At 40.0% G+C, this 18,984-nt stretch overlaps 1 protein-coding gene across 1 annotated transcript in view; it reads left to right on the top strand.

Annotated features, from left to right (window-relative positions):
• BRINP3 (BMP/retinoic acid inducible neural specific 3) overlaps positions 1-14,196 on the top strand; it is a 510,736-nt gene extending 496,540 nt beyond the window's left edge. Inside the window, exon 8 of the mRNA XM_062211230.1 lies at positions 12,875-14,196. Coding sequence (XP_062067214.1) covers positions 12,875-13,991 — 1,117 coding nt within the window. The 3' untranslated portion in view covers positions 13,992-14,196. The remainder of the gene's footprint in view (positions 1-12,874) is intronic.
• The last annotated feature ends 4,788 nt before the right edge of the window (positions 14,197-18,984 follow it).

Here is an 18,984-nt window from a genome sequence, read left to right as displayed (position 1 = left end):
CATATTCAGTAATCTACTTAAATATTCCCGGAATCTATACCAGTTTTGGTGTATAATCCCTCATTTCAGTATAGTGCTCACAGCCTGCAGTGTTTGATATGTGAGTGCCCCAATGCCTGATTACATGCTTACTGGGAAATATGAGAACCTGCACTCATCTTCTCATTTTCATTCATTCCCCCCATTTTTACTGTTGAGACACGTGTGCACTGCCTAATATTTACAGACACTTGGAATGAGAACATGAGTGGAACAGAATATTAAACCTTGGGGAGTGATAGATGCAAACAAGTAATTAGAACAGTAGGTTTTATTATAATAGGGCAAAACATCATGGAAGAGATGCCTGATCCTCCAAGGTGACTCAGGACGTGCCTGCTAGTGACACCACTTGAAATATACTTAAAAATAACAGCCAAAAGAGAAATGGCACAAACTAAAAGGCAGGGTAAAAACTCCCAAAAGTTTTCAATTTTAGAGAAAATACAGCTGTTATTTTTTGTTGCTAATAGGTGCAAATTTTGAATTTTGAATGTAATATTTTCAGTGTCAGTCTAAATTGCCCTTTTAAGGAATCTGTTATATTTATTTAAAAAAAGAAAACCTTCTTACTCCTCAGCGCATGTAGAGGTCTTTCTCTGTGTCTTACAGTTCCACCTAGAATGTCCCCCACAGGGAGTAGATGTCATTGTACAGTTCTGGAACTTGGGCTGGTAGGGGGCAGGTGTTACTGTTTGGGTGTGTGGGCTGGCGAGTGTTTCCCAAGGCTTGGCTCACCTGACCATCTTCCTGGAGTGCTCCTCGAGCAGTGCTGTTTGTGACTTCCTGTCTTGATCAGAGGTAGGTGCGGTCACCATGTATGAAGTGAGGGAGAGTGTCCTGGGCAAAGGGGACAGCTGCTCTGAGGCCCTGGAATAGGATCAGGAAAACATGTCCCAGTGATGCCGGAGGTGAGTCAGTGAGGGTAAAGGAGGGGAAGTGATGAGGGGTTCTGAGCAGAGGAGTGAGTTCAAGGTCTTCTCACAGCAAACCAAGGTTGTGGACTTCTTCCTATAGAGATGGGAGTATTGAGAGTTTCTCCTCCTCCTCTTACTGTATTTGCCCATTAGAGAAAGTTTACGTAAGGGGCCATATATCAGGTTCTCTTCCCAGAACAGTGTGGTTTTTAATATTATTACAACTGGATTAGGATCAACATGGAGGAAATAAAGTGAGAAGAATAGTTATTTCTTTGAGATTTGCTAGCGTGGAGGTGTTTGCCAGACATCTGCATGTAGATGAATAGTCAGTAATGCCATCTGGATCTCAAGAAAAGCACCTGTGCCATCCATGTTAGGATGGCAGTCACTGTTGTGTGTGGAAGTTCAAACCGGAAGGTGAGGGGAGGTCAGGTGAGGGGAAGCTTGTGAAATGAAGATGGAGTGAAGGACAGGATGAAGATTAAAGCCTGGCGTGGAAAGATGCTGGCATCTTCTTGCTGGTCTGGACATCTCTGCCAGGGGTATTTGGAGCCGGATCCTGACATGGATGTTATCTAAACAATTTTAGGAGTATCTGAGAGATTTTAGTTCTTTGTTATGGTTTATTTATTTATTTCTATGAAAGGCAGAGATACAGAGAGAGAGAGAGAGAGAGGCTGGGCCAGGCTGAAGCCAGGAGCCAAGAGCTTCTACCGGATCTCCGACATGGGTGCAGCGGCCCAGCACTTGGACCATCCTCCGCTGCTTTCCCAGACACATTAGTAGGTTGCTGGATGGGACGTAGAGCAGCTGGAACTCAAACTGGTGCAGATATGGGATACTGAACTGCACGCAGAGGTTTATCCTTCTACTCCACACCATGTACCCAGGATTCTAACTCTTTTAACAAATTCAGAATTTTTAAAAATAATGTTTTTATTGTAAGGATATTATTAAATAATATCATAACACATGTTAATAGATACAAAAACAATATAATGGTCATGGAAATAGAGTTTCTGAAACTGGAATGTAAATTCTACCTACCTCCCCACTGCTGTCATTTCACTCACCAAATTGCTGCAATGAATGGAGCTTAACCAATCCAAAGCCAGGAGCCAGGAGCTTCTTCCAGGTCTCCCATGCTGGTGCAGGGGCACAAGCACTTGGGCCATCTTTTACTGCTTTCCCAGGCAATAGAGGAGAGCTGGATAGGAAGTGGAGCAGCCAGGATTGGAACCAGCATCCATGTGGAATGCTGGCGCCACAGGCAGAGGATTAACCTACTGCACCACAATGCTGGCCCTCAACTCTAAGCTTTTAACACTATTAATTTGCCACTAAATTTTGCAATAACTTACTTCCTATAAATGTCTATTTTCTTTTTTTTATTTATTTGTAAGTCAGAGTTACACAGAGAGAGAAAAGGAGAGGCAGAGATTGAGAGAGAGAGAGGGAGAGAGAGAGAGAGAGGGAGAGAGAGGTCTTCCACTCCCCAATTTGCTGCAAAGGTCTGAGCTGCACTTTGCTGAAGCCAGGAGCCAGGAGCTTCTTCAGGTCTCCACGCTGGTGCAGGGGTCCAAGGACTTGGGCCATCTTGTACTGCTTTCCCAGGCCATACCCGGGAGCTAGTTAGAAGTGGAGCAGCCGGGACTCGAACTGGTGCCCCTATGGGACCCTGGCACTGCTGGCAGCGGCTTTACCCAATACACCACAGTGCCAGCCCCCTTAAATGTCTATTTTCATTCATATTCATTTGAAATGGTTAATTTGGTTCTGAATTTTTCTTTGACTCACAAATTATCTTTAAGTGATGATTAATTTACAAATATTTCAGACCTTTAACAATATCTTTAAATTATTTATAAATAATTTAATTTCACTTCATTAACTAATATACTTTCGAGCAGTTCATTATATTAAAACTCCTTTGATGGGGTGGGCACTGTGGTGCATCGGGGATAACGTGCACTTTGATTCCTACACCCTGTTCATAGTGCCTGGTACTGAGCCCCACCTGCACTTCAGATCCAGCATCATGATCTCGTGCATCTTGATAGGCAGTGGATGATGTCTCAAGTACTTGAGTCCATCCTACCCATGTGGGAGACCAACGTGGATTCTCTAGACCTGGCTTCAGTCTGGCCCATCCCTGGCTGATGCAGGCATTTGAGGAGTAAAGCTAGTAGATGGAAGCTTCTCTCTCTCTCTCTCTGTGTGTGTGTGTGTCCTCTTCCTTCAAATAAAAATGTATAAATGAACTTAAATTAAAAAAAAAATTCTGAGGGAACTGAGATCCAGGCAGAGAAACAACCATAAAAACAAAACCTCTTTGACAGTTATTTGTGCATCACAATATTGGGTCAAGCCAAAGAACACTATGTGCAGCTGTAAATCAATACACTTTCAATGCATTCTGCAATTTTAGTAGTAATTTTCTGTAATGGATGGTAAACAATGATGTTATTCAAAACCTCGATGTTCTTACTCATTCTTTTTCTAATTTATTTATCAACATAAAGAAGACATTCAAAGTTCTAAATAGCATTTTCTAAAATGTATTTGTTTATTTGAAATGCATACTGGGGCCTGCACTGTGACTTAGTAGGCTAAGCTTAACCCTGTGGTGCAGGTATCCCATATGGGTGCCAGTTCGAGTCCTGGCTGCTCCTCTTCAGATTCAGCTCTCTGCAGGTAGCCTGGGAAAGCAGTGGAAAATGGCCCAAGTACTTAGATCCCTGCACCCACATGAGAGACCCAGAAAAAGCTCCTGGCTTTGGATCAGCTCAGCTCTAGCTGTTTTGCCCATTTGGGGAGTGAACCAGTGGATGGAGGACCTTTCTCTCTGCCTCTCCCTGTCTGTCTGTAATTCTACCTCCCAAATAAATGAATAAAATCTTAAAAAGAAAAAAAAAAGAAATGCATATTGACAGAGAGAGAGATCTTCCATCCATTGGTTCACTGTCCAAAGGGGAGCAACAGCTAGGGCAGACTCAGGCCAAAACCAGGAGCCAGAACTCCCTCTGGGCCTACAACATGGGTTGAAGAGGTGCATTATCAGGGGCTGAATGGGAAGTGTTGCCACCAGGAATTGAACCTGCACTCAGACATGAGATCCAAGCATGACACTACAACACCAGTTTCAAGAGACTTTTTTTTTTGACAGGCAGAGTGGACAGTGAGAGAGAGAGACAGAGAGAAAGGTCTTCCTTTTTGCGGTTGGTTCACCCTCCAATGGCTGCTGCGGTCGGCGCATCGTGCTGATCTGAAGCCAGGAGCCAGGTGCTTTTCCTGGTCTCCCACGCGGGTGCAGGGCCCAAGGACTTGGGCCATCCTCCACTGCCTTCCCGGGCCATAGCAGAGAGCTGGCCTGGAAGAGGGGCAACCGGGATAGAATCCGGCGCCCCAACCGGGACTAGAACCCGGTGTGCCGGCGCCGCAAGGCGGAGGATTAGCCTGTTAAGCCACGGCGCCGGCCTCAAGAGACTTTTAAGAGTATCCACTCTGACATTTTTCTATAAACAAATTTGTTTAAATGTTAATAGAGTAATATTCTTTGGAAAAGTTGAATGGAAAGCCACTTGGCTGGTCTCTAGGGCTCCAGTTTAGTAACATACAATTCTGACTTCCTGAGGAGTTTATATTCTGGTTAGGAGAACTTAAATGTAGACCATTACAGATACCATAATGTTATACTTTGTTTAAAATTATGAGATAAGGAGTCAGTATTGTGCATAGTGGGTTAAGCTGCCGCTTGCAGTCATGGCATCCCATATGGGCACTTGTTTGAGTCCCAGATGCTCCATTTCTGATCCAGCTTCCTGCTATTGGCCTCAGACAAGCAGCAGAAGATGGCTCAAGTGCTTGGTCCCCTACCATCCATGTGGGAGACCTGGAAGAAGTTCCTGGCCTCTGCCTTTGGCCTGGGCCAGCCCTGGCTATATGGCCACCTATGGGATGGACCAGAGGATGGAAGATTCTCTCCCTCTCCCTCTCTCTCTCTCTCTCTCTCTCTCCCTCTCTCTCTCCCTCTCTCCCTCTCTCCCTCTTTCCCTCTCCCTCCCTCCCACCCTTCTTCCTTCCCTCCCTCCCTCTTTCTATAACTCTGATTTTCAAATAAACAAATCCTTAAAAAATAAAATTATGAGGTGAATCAACAATAATATAAAGTTATACACTACTTAATAACATACAATGACATAGATAATAACTGAAAAAGTCACTCAGAATATCAGTTGATAACTTAGATTGCTAAGGGAGATCAATAAAAACAAGGATAATTGAATTTGAACTTTGAACTAATTAAGTAGAGGAGAAAATTTGATGTGGTTGAAATTGAGCATAATATGTTTGGGGGTAACAGGGACAAAATAAGAGGAATAAATATTTTATTAAATCAGATGGTGAAGAAACCCAAGTTAGAAGAATTCAGATTTTATATAAAAGATGTTGGTGTGCATACAAGTAGAAATTAAAGATATAGGAAGATTAGCGTGTCAATACAAACCCAATAGCACAAATTTTTCAAAGAGCAGGTTGAGTCTTCCAACACCCAATTTGCTCTTTAATGGGTCCAGGAATGAGTTGCTGTATCCTCTCAGTGCAACAATGATGGCTAAATAAGAGAAGAAAATGGTCAGCTCAAGACACTTGATTTGGAGGGATGCTAAACACTACCCCTTTTATTCAGGTTTTTTTTTTTTTTTTTGGCTCACACATGAAATTGGACAGGATGAAAACTTGTCACCTTCAGCAACATAGTGTGGAAATGAACAAACCATCTCAGCTATAGAAACGACACTTTAACCAACCTCCAACTTAGCCTGAACTTGCTTTTCTAGCTTCCTCTCTCTTTTCATTAATTTACTCATTTATGCCAAATGTTTATTTAGTCTGAAATATTTCTGGCTTCCTCTCATTCATCACCTTATTTATTTGTGTCAACTTTTGTTTAGTTTGAACAGATCTTTGAAGGGTGAAAGGAAATAACTGCTTTATAAATAATATTTTACTTAAAAATTAAAAATGTTATTTATGCTTTTATACTTGTCTGTATCTGTGTCTGCATGTGTGTGCACTTCCCTGGGAGATTCCTCCTGGAGGAACATTTGAAAGGGACATTTTCTTACTCAGGGTGAAAACCTATTTCCCAAAGTAAAACTTCCGTGCCAGGAGTGTCAGCGTGAGCTCAGTGAGTGAATTGGCCATGCAGCACGGTGAGAAGAGGGAGGATGACAGACAAAATATTATTTGGCTTTATCTGTGACTGAGCTAATAATCAGCTTATGATTGTTTAAATGGCTGTCAGTGCTTAATCCCAAATTTATATTTAGTTTAAAGTATTACAGTCTGAGAAGAACAAATCCATGAAGGCTGAAATGGCCTACCCAAAAGAATAATCCTAAACTTCAAAAAGATGTTGAAATTGTATTGTGTAGGTCTTAAGTTGTGGATTCGCACTGCACAGATTTGAAGAGAAATAGGGAATTACACAATTCAAATAAGGGGCCTTAGAATAAGGGTATTAGTGCTCACACAGGATTTACCCATGAGAGGATGCAACTGTTTTTGTATCGGCATAGGTTCTAATATCTCATGCAAAATGTTAAGTGTCTCAAATATGTGTTTGGAATTTCAGTAGTATTCTTTTTGCAGGTTTTTGGGAGCTTCAAAACCATATATGGACTTTTAAATACAGGCCACATATGTACTCTCGAACATTATTGAAATAATGTCTGTTTTAACAAAGGTGAAATTCAGGCATTCATGTAACATTATGTAGAAAGTCATGAATGGTTGGAGAGAAATTGAACTATGCCATCTTCTGGGGGAAAAAGCAATTATGATAAAGAAACTGCCTACAATGATATTTCTTTAAAAATGACAGTAGTAATAAAAATTATAATAACAGCAATAAAAATTCTCATTTATTTGCTATTCTGTGCATACTCTTTTTTAAAGACTTATTTGCTTATTTGAAAGACAGAGTTAGAGAGAGAGAAAGGGACAGAGAGACAGAGAAATGTCTTCCATCCGTTGGTTCGCTACTCAGATAGCCACAACAGCGAGGCTGAGCCATACTGAAGCCAGGAGCTTCATCCAGGTCTCCCACGTGGGTGCAGGGGCCCAAGCAGTTGGGCCATCTTCCACGGCTTTTTCAGGCCACTAGCAGGGAGCTGGATAGGAAGGGAGTAGCCAGATCTCAAACCATGCTCATTTGGGATGCTGGTCTGGAAGCTAGTGGTTTAACTTGCTGCGCCCCAGGCACTCTTTAGAGTACTTGGAATTGTGCTTGAATTCTTACAGTGACCTTACAATAGATTTTATTCCCTTTTTGCAGGTGAAATCAACCTAATGGTATTCAAAGTTGAAAATTTGGCTTCTGAGAAAATGTCTTAAGTCAATATAGTGTATTGCCACCTAGGAACCCAAACATTACTTCACAAATAAAGTTATTTTATCCTTAGTTTTATCCTGATATAACAATAAATGAGTAGTTTTCTGGATTTCATTTATTATGTGGTTTTCCCCACCATCTGTAAAACTTTCAACACACATTTCAAAAAGCTAACATTTAGATTTGCTTCTCTGAGTTCTTCTTCATTCTCATGTTTGATAGATAACTGAGTGAAGCATTAAAACTCATGCAATTCAGTAATTTTCAGATTTTAAAATGGTATTAACCTTTATAAGCTGCTGCCTGAACTTAAAAGAAATAATAAATGAATACAATTGGTTGTTCCATGATCTAAAGGTTGCTCACGAAGCACTTAATTAACAGTACATAAACACAACATAATACATTTATCACATTAGACCCCAGTTCTTAGTTTACTTTTCTTTTTAAGTTTTTACTAATATAAACAGAACAGTTTCATGTATTTCGTGAATACATGCCATAAGATTCTATGTGGCATTGACAAGTCTTCGTGCAAAGAATGACCACAGAGCACAAATGCATGCAAAGTCAAAGCCTTCAGCTGCTGTCTGCTACTCTACATGACTGCCAGTGCTCCCTAGCCCTGGTCACGCTCTCCCATGCTAATGATGGCCACCACAGCAGAAGCCCTAACAAGTAGTGTTGGTTATCAGTCTGCAAAACCAGGAACCACGAAGCCTCTATGTTTTCAAATAGCTATCTGAAAATCATATATTTTAACATGAGCTTCTTGGGCCTGTTCCTAGAAATTCTCATGATATGTCTTGGGTACACCCAGGATTCTGGTTCTCTGATCACAGTTAACATCATTAAGACTGGACAGATCCAGCTTCATCTTATTTGCAATTCTCATAACAGAAAAACTGTAGAAACAGTATTTCATTCATGTTGTGTTAGGTGCAGCTGCCGAGTGTGAGACTCGGGGACAGGTAGTATTTTTACATTGCATCGTTTCATCCTGGCCTCAGATCAGCAGGTGAAGTCACAGCTGAATGGACACATGGAGGATCAGAAAACCACACTCATCCACATTTCCCTGGGTCATGCAGAATCAAATTGAACCATGTTTTCATTCTAGAATTTCTGCTGGAACTTACAGAGTCTAAGTAACGTGTCCAAGGTTCCAGGATAAAGCCAGGTGTTCACACTCCCAGTCCAGGGCTCTCTTGATCCTCAGGTAACGTGTATCCTGTGGAGAAAGGCAGAGCCTAAATACATGGGGAAGCTTATGGATTGAAAAGAGACAAATGGGCTAAACAGATGTCTGAACTCCTCCAATTAAGTGCTACATGATTTTCAGTGATGTAAATGGCACAGACACTTTACCTAATGATTTTAATCCAAAAAACTTTTGGAGCCACTCTGGAAAATATCTCCCGTTGTGTTATGCAGTCCCTCAATATTTGTGAGAAGTTACACAATAAGTAAGGGGTTTCTGTTCCTTGGCAGTGGCCCATGTTGGTCTATTTGTCCTGCTGATTGTTGTTGGCATCTGTCCTCTCCTAGTTTCTTTCTGCTCTTCCATAATCCATAGTTCTCAACCATAAATCCCTTCTCCCATTCCCCTCCTTAATCCTTCTCTCCTCTTCTCCCTTTGTTAATTTAGTAAGTATTTACAGAACCACTGTTAAATAGATAAAAAACAGCAAAACAGCTGTTTCCCCCATCCAGAATGGAGTTCATCTTTCCACATTGCATTCCCAGTCTTGCATTCTGTTTTGTCTGAACCAAGATTATATTATGAATAAACTTTGGGAGATTTTGTTTCAGTACACAGGCATAAAAGAACATACTGCAAAAAAAAAGTGTTTGAACAGCTTAATTTGAATTTCAAATATTTTTTCTGTAATTTTTAAAACATTTTAAAAGCCAATATATGTAAATTTTACTTTGGGGACTGGGGCAGAGGGGAATATGAACTTTTGGGTAACAGAAAAATCCATTATCCAATCCTGAAACTAAGTCTCTATTTTTGCCTGCGGCTTGCACCAAGATTTTACAGAGTAAAGAAAACATAGATCATTGAATTTCTTTTCTTCTTAGAAAAAAATCTATTCCCTTTTTACAAAATACAGTGAAATAGTCAAGAGGTAGGGAATAGGTGAGAAAGGAACAGAAACAGCAATTGAGAAATTCCCCATGCACACTTTTCTGTCCCATTGCTCCTCCTGGCTCTGACAGCGTGCCCAGGCATCAGTATTCATGCATGCCAATCAAAACCCCAGAGGCCATCACACATTCCTATGTTAATGCATCCTCAGGAATGTGAACAGGATGGGAAGAGCCTGAAAGCTGGAAAAGCCATTGCTTTTCTCACGTGTCTGGATGATTCTTTCTGCTGTGCCCTACTTTTGTGAGCTCCATCTTTGGCCTGAGGTCTATTTATTTCATTCTTGTTTTGTCCTTATGATTTGGAAACACGATTAGAGCTTACAGTGAGGGATGGCTTGGCTCAAAGAATCTGTGCTTTGGTTTCAGGGAAGAAAACATAATTTTCAATCCAGAAAGGATATATATTTTATGTACTTGACATTAGATAGATAAAAATAGAACAAGAGACAGAGGCAAGCAAGGAGAGGGGGAACGAGGAGGAGGAGGGAAAGAGGAAGGTACAAATGAGAGAGGAAAGAAGTGGAAAAAGAATGGGGGAGAGGGAGTGAGGAGGAGAAGGAGGGAGGGAGGAATTAAGAGAAAAGGTAGAATGAACTCATCAATAACAAATGACAAATAATGTTAACACGTAGCAAATCCATACTATGAATCTGCATTGTGAAATTATATATAGAAATCATTTATCAAGCTATTTCATAAACCAGAAGAAAAGCTTTCTTATATATTTACTTTGTGATGTGACAAGAGTTGCAGAAATTCTCATTTGTGGAGGAGCAGCTCATAAAGTGCCTAAAATTCTCACACCTTTTTTATTTCATAATCCTCAGCCATAAGCCTGGGAGAGGTGCAGAGAGCCTTTCTTGAAAGTTTCTAGAGGGGCCAGCATTGTGGTGCAGTGGGTTAAGCCACTTGTGATGCCAGCAGCCCATATGGGAAGGAGGCAGGTTCCAAGTCCCAGCTACTGAACTTCTGGTCCAGCTTCTTGCTAATGCACCTGGGAAGGCAGCAGGAGTGGCCCCTGTTACTTGAGCCCCTGCCACTCATGTGGCTGTTTGGGACATTTGTAGAGCGAACAGAGGACAGAAGAGTCATTCTCATTCTTTCTCTCTCTGTCTCTCTCTCTTCTCTCTCTCCTTCCCCCTCTCTGTCACTCTTTTGAATAAGTAAATCTTACCAAAAAGTAGCTAAAGAAACTGAGATATGAATTGTCATAATCTGTTTTGATCTTCTGTAACCAAACACCACAGAATGGTTAATTTTTAATGAATACACAGAGAGCCCAGGAAGAACCGGATTGAGGGTCCAGGGTATATTGTGAGTGCCTTATTGGTGTGCCATCCCCTGGCAGAAGGTCAAAGAGAGAGAGGGAGCAACAGGGATCCAAGCCAGTTCCTTTAAAAAGAACTTGCTCCCATGGCAAACAGAATTAATTCACTCATGAGGGGGGGTTGTTCATGACCCCGGCACCTCCAAAGTGGTCCCATCTCCCACCCTAGACACACTGGTGATCATGTTGTTATCGCATGAGCTTAGGGGGATGTGTTCAAATCATGACATGAATCTAATAGATTTTAATATCCCAGAAAGGGTTTTTTTCACTGTGAGAAATGATTAAGAGGAAAATGTGATGTGGTTTAGTTTGTCCATTTCTTCTTGGTCTATAGGTAGCAATTGCAATTAGAGAAGCTGAACAAAAAAAGGCGTTTGTGTTATTTAATTGCGCAAAGTCAAAGCCTGTGTTGTATAATGCCACTGCCTGTGACCTGGGAGCTAGGACTCCCAACTGTGTTAAATGTCCACTTTAGGGTTTTTGTTTCACGCAAAAATAAGAAAAATGTTCCTTTGGTCCCATGCGGTTTATTTAGTATTCAATAAGTGTTAAAAGACTCTAATGACCTGGAATTTTATGGGCACTGGATATGTGGCTATGAACAAAACATGCAGGATTCTGCAATCTTTGCATTGTCTTTAATGAGAGAAAGGATATAGAGAAGTAAGTACATGACAAGTTGTCAAGTCAAACAAGGCACTAGGAGGAGCAATAAGTAGATGCTATGAGGGAGAATAAAGGGGCTGTTTCATTTATGTGGTAAAACAAAGAAGAGTGCTGTCTTCAAAAAAATAGTTAAGTTGCCAAGGGATGGTGGGTGAAGACCAAAAATAGATGTGTGATTCAAATAAAATGAATATCTGTTCCGAATATCTTAGTGAATTGTTTTGATTATCTATACAGATTAGCACTTGTATTGTGAGTGTTGTGCACATGTAAGTCATTTGAAACAGCAGTGATCTAATGAATCTAAAGGATTGAGTACAATATATAGGCTTTACCAAAAAATGCCAAAATAGACATTAATTTTGAGTGTCAATTGTTAGATAATGTGTAAAATACATGAATATAATATGCATGAGGTATGAGCCTTAATTTGTTCTTCACAAAAGCGCAATATGGGAGAGATTGTAATTTGCATTTTTCTAATACACTATTGAAGATCACCTAAGCCGTGTACCTGTTCCCATGTTCATACAGCTAGTTTGAGAAAGCAACCTGGTCAAAACAAGGAATTATCCAATTAAAGACCACTTCTCCTTCACTATTTTACTAAGATTTCTCAACACCCAAAAGAGTTTGGAAAATGTGAGAAAATAGGAAAAGTTAGATCTTAAGTTGGCATCATGATTAGCCTGCTAAGAAATAATAATAATGACTCAAATCAAACACATTTAATGGACACGCTCAACCTTTATTAAAAGGGCTTGTTGGTTTAAATGGCATTTTTCCCACTATTTCCTTGAGCACACTATAGGAGTGAAATTAAACATGTTTTAACAATACTTTTCCTCTCAGTAGATACTTGTTACTTCAATGCTGATAAAACCCTACCCTCAAGGTACACTGATTAACTATTTGAAATTGTTGAATTCACTTTTCTTGTACTGTTTGGCCTTCCTACAGCAGTACAGTTTTGTCTCTAAGAGTGAATGAATAAACAATCATGTGTATGCTCCAAGTCTACGGTAGATATTTATGATACAGTCACTTTTACTTCCTATTATTGGTTATCATTTCAAGACAATAACCCACCTAATATTGGCTACAGTCAGCTTCCAAGTGTGCTAATAAGATGGCGAGTGTCACATGTTCAGAGATACAGTATTGGGGTTTGAATCTAGCATTTCCATCTCTACCATCTAGTGGATTGTGCAATGATGAATATCTAATTAGACGCTCTATACATCTCTTATTTCATGCAAACCAATAACTCAAGGCACCAGGGTGAAGCTCGGAGCTAAGACTTGATGCTGTTTGCAGGACAAACAAAAGGCATGTGTGTGCTCACGTAGATTCTTTTTCTGTTTCCAGAACCTCAACCTACTGGCTCACCCGCATCCAGTCCTTCCTCTACTGCAATGAGAACGGCCTGCTGGGCAGCTTTTCGGAAGAGACCCACTCCTGCACCTGTCCCAACGACCAGGTGGTCTGCACGGCGTTCCTGCCCTGCACGGTGGGCGACGCGTCCGCCTGCCTGACCTGCGCCCCGGACAACCGCACGCGCTGCGGCACCTGCAACACCGGCTACATGCTGAGCCAGGGCCTGTGCAAGCCCGAAGTCGCCGAGTCCACCGACCACTACATCGGGTTTGAGACGGACCTGCAGGACCTGGAGATGAAGTACCTGCTGCAGAAGACAGACCGGCGGATAGAAGTGCACGCCATTTTCATCAGCAACGACATGCGCCTCAACAGCTGGTTTGACCCTTCCTGGCGCAAGCGGATGCTGCTCACCTTGAAGAGCAACAAATACAAGTCGAGCCTGGTCCACATGATCCTGGGCCTCTCTCTGCAGATTTGCCTGACCAAGAACAGCACCTTGGAGCCGGTGCTGGCTGTCTACATCAACCCCTTCGGCGGCAGCCACTCGGAGAGCTGGTTCATGCCTGTGAGTGAGAACAGCTTCCCCGACTGGGAGCGGACTAAGCTGGACCTGCCCCTGCAGTGCTACAACTGGACCCTGACTCTGGGCAACAAGTGGAAGACGTTCTTTGAGACGGTGCACATCTACCTGCGGAGTCGCATCAGGTCCAGCGGCCCCAACGGGAACGAGAGCGTCTACTACGAGCCGCTGGAGTTCATCGATCCTGCCCGGAACCTGGGCTACATGAAAATCAACAACATCCAAGTGTTTGGCTACAGCATGCACTTCGACCCCGAGGCCATCCGGGACCTGATCCTGCAGCTGGACTACCCCTACACTCAGGGATCCCAGGACTCGGCGCTGTTGCAGCTCCTGGAGATCAGAGACCGTGTGAATAAGCTGTCCCCGCCGGGCCAGCGGCGTCTGGACCTGTTCTCTTGCTTGCTTCGTCACAGACTCAAGCTGTCGACCAGCGAGGTGGTGAGGATCCAGTCCGCTCTGCAGGCCTTTAATGCCAAATTGCCAAACACCATGGACTACGACACGACCAAACTGTGTAGTTAACCGTCGACGTCAAGCACAACCCAGAACCTTGGAGGAGTTTTTACAGTGCTTTTGTGGAGCAGTTTATGTTTGGAAGAGTAAATTTAAATTGTCTTTTCAATATCTGTCTTATATCCGTCGGTCACATTGGATGGCGATTTCCACACGTGAACTTGCTGACAGTGAATATATTATACTGCGGTTTTGGTTTATGAATGAAATAAACACTGACACCAGTCTAGAAGACATTCTACTTTTTACAATAAATTTCGTTTGTAATTTTATATGTTCCGTGGCGATGCTTTTCTGCATTACATCCTAGAGGGAACATAAAAAGATACCAATAAAATTTTGTAGCTGAACAGTTATTAAAAAGAAGTGCTGTGGGATTCCTTTTTTTTCCATGAAATGAGTTCTATTTTGATATAGTTTGTTAGAACCTAGGGAAAATTCACCAAGGTTTTTTAATGGAAACATTTGAAGTCCCCTTTCAATTATCTTCATGGAAAAATCCATCTAGGTAGAGCACTTTGTCTGTGGTTGCGTTTTTGTGGTAAACAGCGTAAAAGTGGCAGTGGCATATTTATTACCTGTATTGAGTACCCAACCACAGAGACATGTTCGTTATTAAAATAACCAGATAAACTAATTTCCAACTAAATACCAGAACATATCAGAACATCTAGAAAAATCCATGTGATGGTAAAGCGTGTCACAGAGAAAGAAAACCCTTAATTTCCTTAGCAACTTGCCTTGGCATTCTGTCTGCATCCTAATAACCAATTATCAACATGTGTTCCATAGCTATTCTCATTTCAAGTCCTGAAAACCTCGTTATTCCCTCATTTTACCAAAGTCAACACTATAACACTTCTAGAATTCACAAATTATAATGCAATAGTATAAAATAAATGCTCAAATAACTAGTTCAAATGTAAATAGGCCTTTTCACTCTAGAAACTGCTACTAAAAGGTATTTTGAAGAGAAAATTCTTTCAATATGAACCAATTTAACTTCAAACGTCTCGTTTGAAAGTTGAATTTACATATTACCTGTGGTGTAATAATAGATACATAATACTCTTTTGTTCTATAAACGTAAATTTCATTGTTGCTTGGTTTTATGGTTGTATCTGTAAAACGTGTTTATGTCATTTGCACTTCAGCTCTTGGCTAAATATTTTCTATGTTGTATGTATTATCTAAATATTATTTAACCAAATGCACTGCCCAGCACTCCTGTGGAGATCATAAAGCCATGTTTGAGGGCACAGAGAAAGGAACACGTGACGTAGGTGGGAAGATAAGGAATTTTTAAAATCATTGCACAGAACTTCTGCATTCTAAGACTGTAGGTACTCAATTCCAATGCATTTTAGGAATAACTACACAGTTCAGATAGAGAATATTTCTCTTGTTTTCTATAAGCAGAGCATTGTCCTAAATTTCTAACTTTAGTTATCTGATTATTTAAACTTTACTTCTTGCCATTGTAGGTGATTCAATAGAAAAACATATGGAAATATTAAACACCCATCACCTTTCTGGCAACATTATAAATATTCTCTTCACTTAATTCTTATTAGAACACCTTGTTATGGATTATCATTCCCATTCTCTCAGTGGAAAAAAAAAACATAAATTCTGAATGGATTATCAAACTTCGTAAGATCACAGACCAAGAAATTGAAAGACCAAAATTCCAGTACAGATTATTCTGGAATGAATCTCCATCCCCTACTGGGCTTTAAATGAGCCATTCTATTTCTGTATTAAATTTCATTGCACTCAAAGGCTTATGCCAAAATGAAATCAGCTAACATTACAAAACACGTATACCCCACATTATACCTGAAAAATTAAAGAAAACCAGCCTTTTTCATCCATGATCAGTCGTCTGCAGTCACCACATTATCCCAAACAGTGTGCATTGAAAGACTTTCGTGCTAGAAAGCTAGAGATGCCTCCCAGAAGAGTCTCAGAAGCCCAGCTGTCCACACCACTTACACCAAAAACTCTCCGAGCAGCGTGCAAAAATTCCACTGGGCTTTAGAAAACTGACAGCAGTGATTCTTCTGTGAAAGCACAGCCCACTCTGCCCTGGGCCAGCATAGGGGCAGAAATATCCTACTGCCACAGGTAAGAAAATGCTTCACTAGGATTTTACCCGGGTCTTCTTGTGCCTGGCAGATATCGACACAAAAGTCCTACTGGGCAGAATAAAACGATCTGGTAGTACCTGCTGATGAGTCTTCTGTGAGTTTAGTTTCCCCTGAAAGTAAAGAAAGAAGTGCACCTTCCTCAGAGCGCTGCCTGAGATGACATGAATATGATATATGCAAATGTGCTAGGCAAATTCTGAAGTGTTATACAGATTTAAGGGATAAATGATCAATGCACAAACATTTTTATGTTTCTCCTTATCACATGTCATTGGCTACTCAGCAATGTCCAGAAAAAAATAGACAACATAATAGTCAAGTTAATAAAAAATATGGAAACATATAGCACATGAACATTTTTCCTGGAGTGACTCTATGCAAACTTTTTTGCTCACTGTTATTTTAGGAATTTGGGAATTCATAATGAAAATAACTCTGCTGTAAATACATTTTTTAGAGCAAAAGATAATGTGAGTATAAGGAATCACACCTTAAACATAAGGTGCATGGTTCTTTTTTGATATTAGTTTCTTTATATTCATAATTCATGATTCTGAATTCATCTGAAACCTAGAAAGCCAACAGGTCTTGAAATTTCAGCAATAAAAATTTCAAATATCACATGTTCTCCCTTATACATAAGGGCTGAAAAATCAATTTGAACACAAAACATCGATTACAGCAGGTTAGAAAGTTGGTAGAATGAAAATCAAAATAGACAATATATTGAAAATACATTTTCTCCAGATGTATCTCCTACTGCTCCAGTATTCTGCTGAATACCTTCATTTCACCTGAAGTTGATTTTTAATGTCAGTATCCACATTATCATTTTCAGCTCAGAAAGAATGCTAAAACACCTGGCGATCCTAAATGGACTTACACATTGAAAGGTGGTACACAGCTGAGTTTCCATCTGGTTGTAAGTACAGTATTTGAACTGAGAGTAGACTGCAATGAGCTGAATTTTTACCGATTGAGAGTTTGCCTTTCGGTATGTTCGATCATTGTGCCGAACAATCTCCCCTCCACTTACATCAGATTTATATTTCCGTATGCAGGCTTCCTTTGTCTGATATTTTCAAGAAGTATAATTCAATCACTCCATAATAATTTCAATATTTAGTAAATGCAACTTAGCGGGAAATTTTTACAAATGTCTCCATTTCTTTTATATGAAAGCAACATTAGCTATTTTAATGAACTATGAATGGATGATGAATTAGAATATCCATGTCAAATCAGTTGATATTTAGGACATGGCAGTCAAATGTGGCAAATTAGTACATGAAATTCGAACTGAAGCAGAATCTTCAGTCTTGAATTTATCTCCTGTGCTAGTAATCAGTTTAACCAATAAATGACTACAGTACTATTTGTCTTATTATTATACAATATGGCTATCATATGATAAATATGGGATATAATATTTGATTAAATATCTATGGACTACTTAATGTGAGTAAGGTCCTGTTCTGGAGGTAAATACGAGAACGTTTACGTGTCAGGTTTCTGAATAATCTACCCTTCCAAATCACATTATTGTACAAATAAGAATCCTGCAAGAGCTATCAAAAGTGCAAGAATGACTGAACAGAGGAAAAATACGGCCTGTAAAAATGATTTGTAATAATAATAAAGAACGTAACCTCAAAATGTCAACTATAATACCCAAAATGCATCTACTACAAAAACTAAGATCAAAATTCCATCACTTTCCAAAGAAGTACGTAAAAGTTACATTCTAGAGTCTTGATTTTGAAACGGTTTTGTTTGCCTATTTGCTGTAGGTTGGATAGTATTTTTAAAAATACTTTCATTTCAAATTATTAAAACAGGAGAAATAAGCAAAAAACCTTATATATAGAATCAATATAGCATTAATGGAAAAAATGCTTAGTGTTTTGGAGTCCTGCAAAATTCAAATAAAACTATTATTAAAATGAGACTAATAAATGTTTCTTTATATACTACTAGCAATAAGTTTTAATGGAAATAAAAAGCTCTCAATTTTCATAGCAAAAAAATTTAGACTCAGTTCTATTATAGTGTGATATTTTTCCCATCCTAAAATGGAATACCCTTAATACAAAAGAAGGAACCGTAAAGTACAATGAAATTAGCTAAAATCCGTAATAAATAAACTTGAAGTTTTTTTTTTTTGCTTGTTTTGTTGTTTTTTTTCTTTCTTTCTTTTTTTTTTCTTTTTTTTCTTTTTTTTTTTTTTTTCTATGAGTGTTTGGCCTCTCAGACATTGGTTAAGATGCCCAAGTTGCATATTGCAATGTCTGGGTTCCATACCTACCAACAGCTTCTCATACCAAATTCTGGAAATGCAGACCTGGGAGGCAACAGTGATGGATGAAGTATTCAGGGTCCTGCTATTTACATGGGAGACCTGGATTGAGTTTTCAATTCCTAGTTTTTGGTCACCCCAGCCCTAGTCATTATGGGCATTTAGGGAGTGAACCAATAGAGGGAAGATTTCTCTTTCTGTCTCTCTCTCTCTCTCTTTCTCTGTCTCTCTCTCATGAATAAATAGCAAATAAAAATAAAATATTAAAAATAACATTATTATGAAAAACAAAACTGACAGTTTTGGAAGTACACATTATATTGGTATAAGATAAGTATAGTTCATCCAGGTTGGATTACTTGATTTTCTATTTTGAAAAGGGGATTTGAAAAAATTTATATTTTTTTTTATTATTTTTTTTTGACAGGCAGAGTGGTCAATGAGAGAGAGAGACAGAAAGGTCTTCCTTTGCCGTTGGTTCACCCTCCAATGGCCACTGCGGCCGGCGCACTATGGCAGGCGCACCACACTGATCCAAAGCCAGGAGCCAGGTGCT

The sequence above is a fragment of the Lepus europaeus genome, chromosome 14 (assembly GCF_033115175.1).
Source record: "Lepus europaeus isolate LE1 chromosome 14, mLepTim1.pri, whole genome shotgun sequence".
Taxonomy (NCBI): Eukaryota; Metazoa; Chordata; class Mammalia; order Lagomorpha; family Leporidae; genus Lepus; species Lepus europaeus.
The sequence above is the reverse complement of the archived record's forward strand: the minus strand, read 5'-3'. Positions and strand labels throughout refer to the sequence as shown.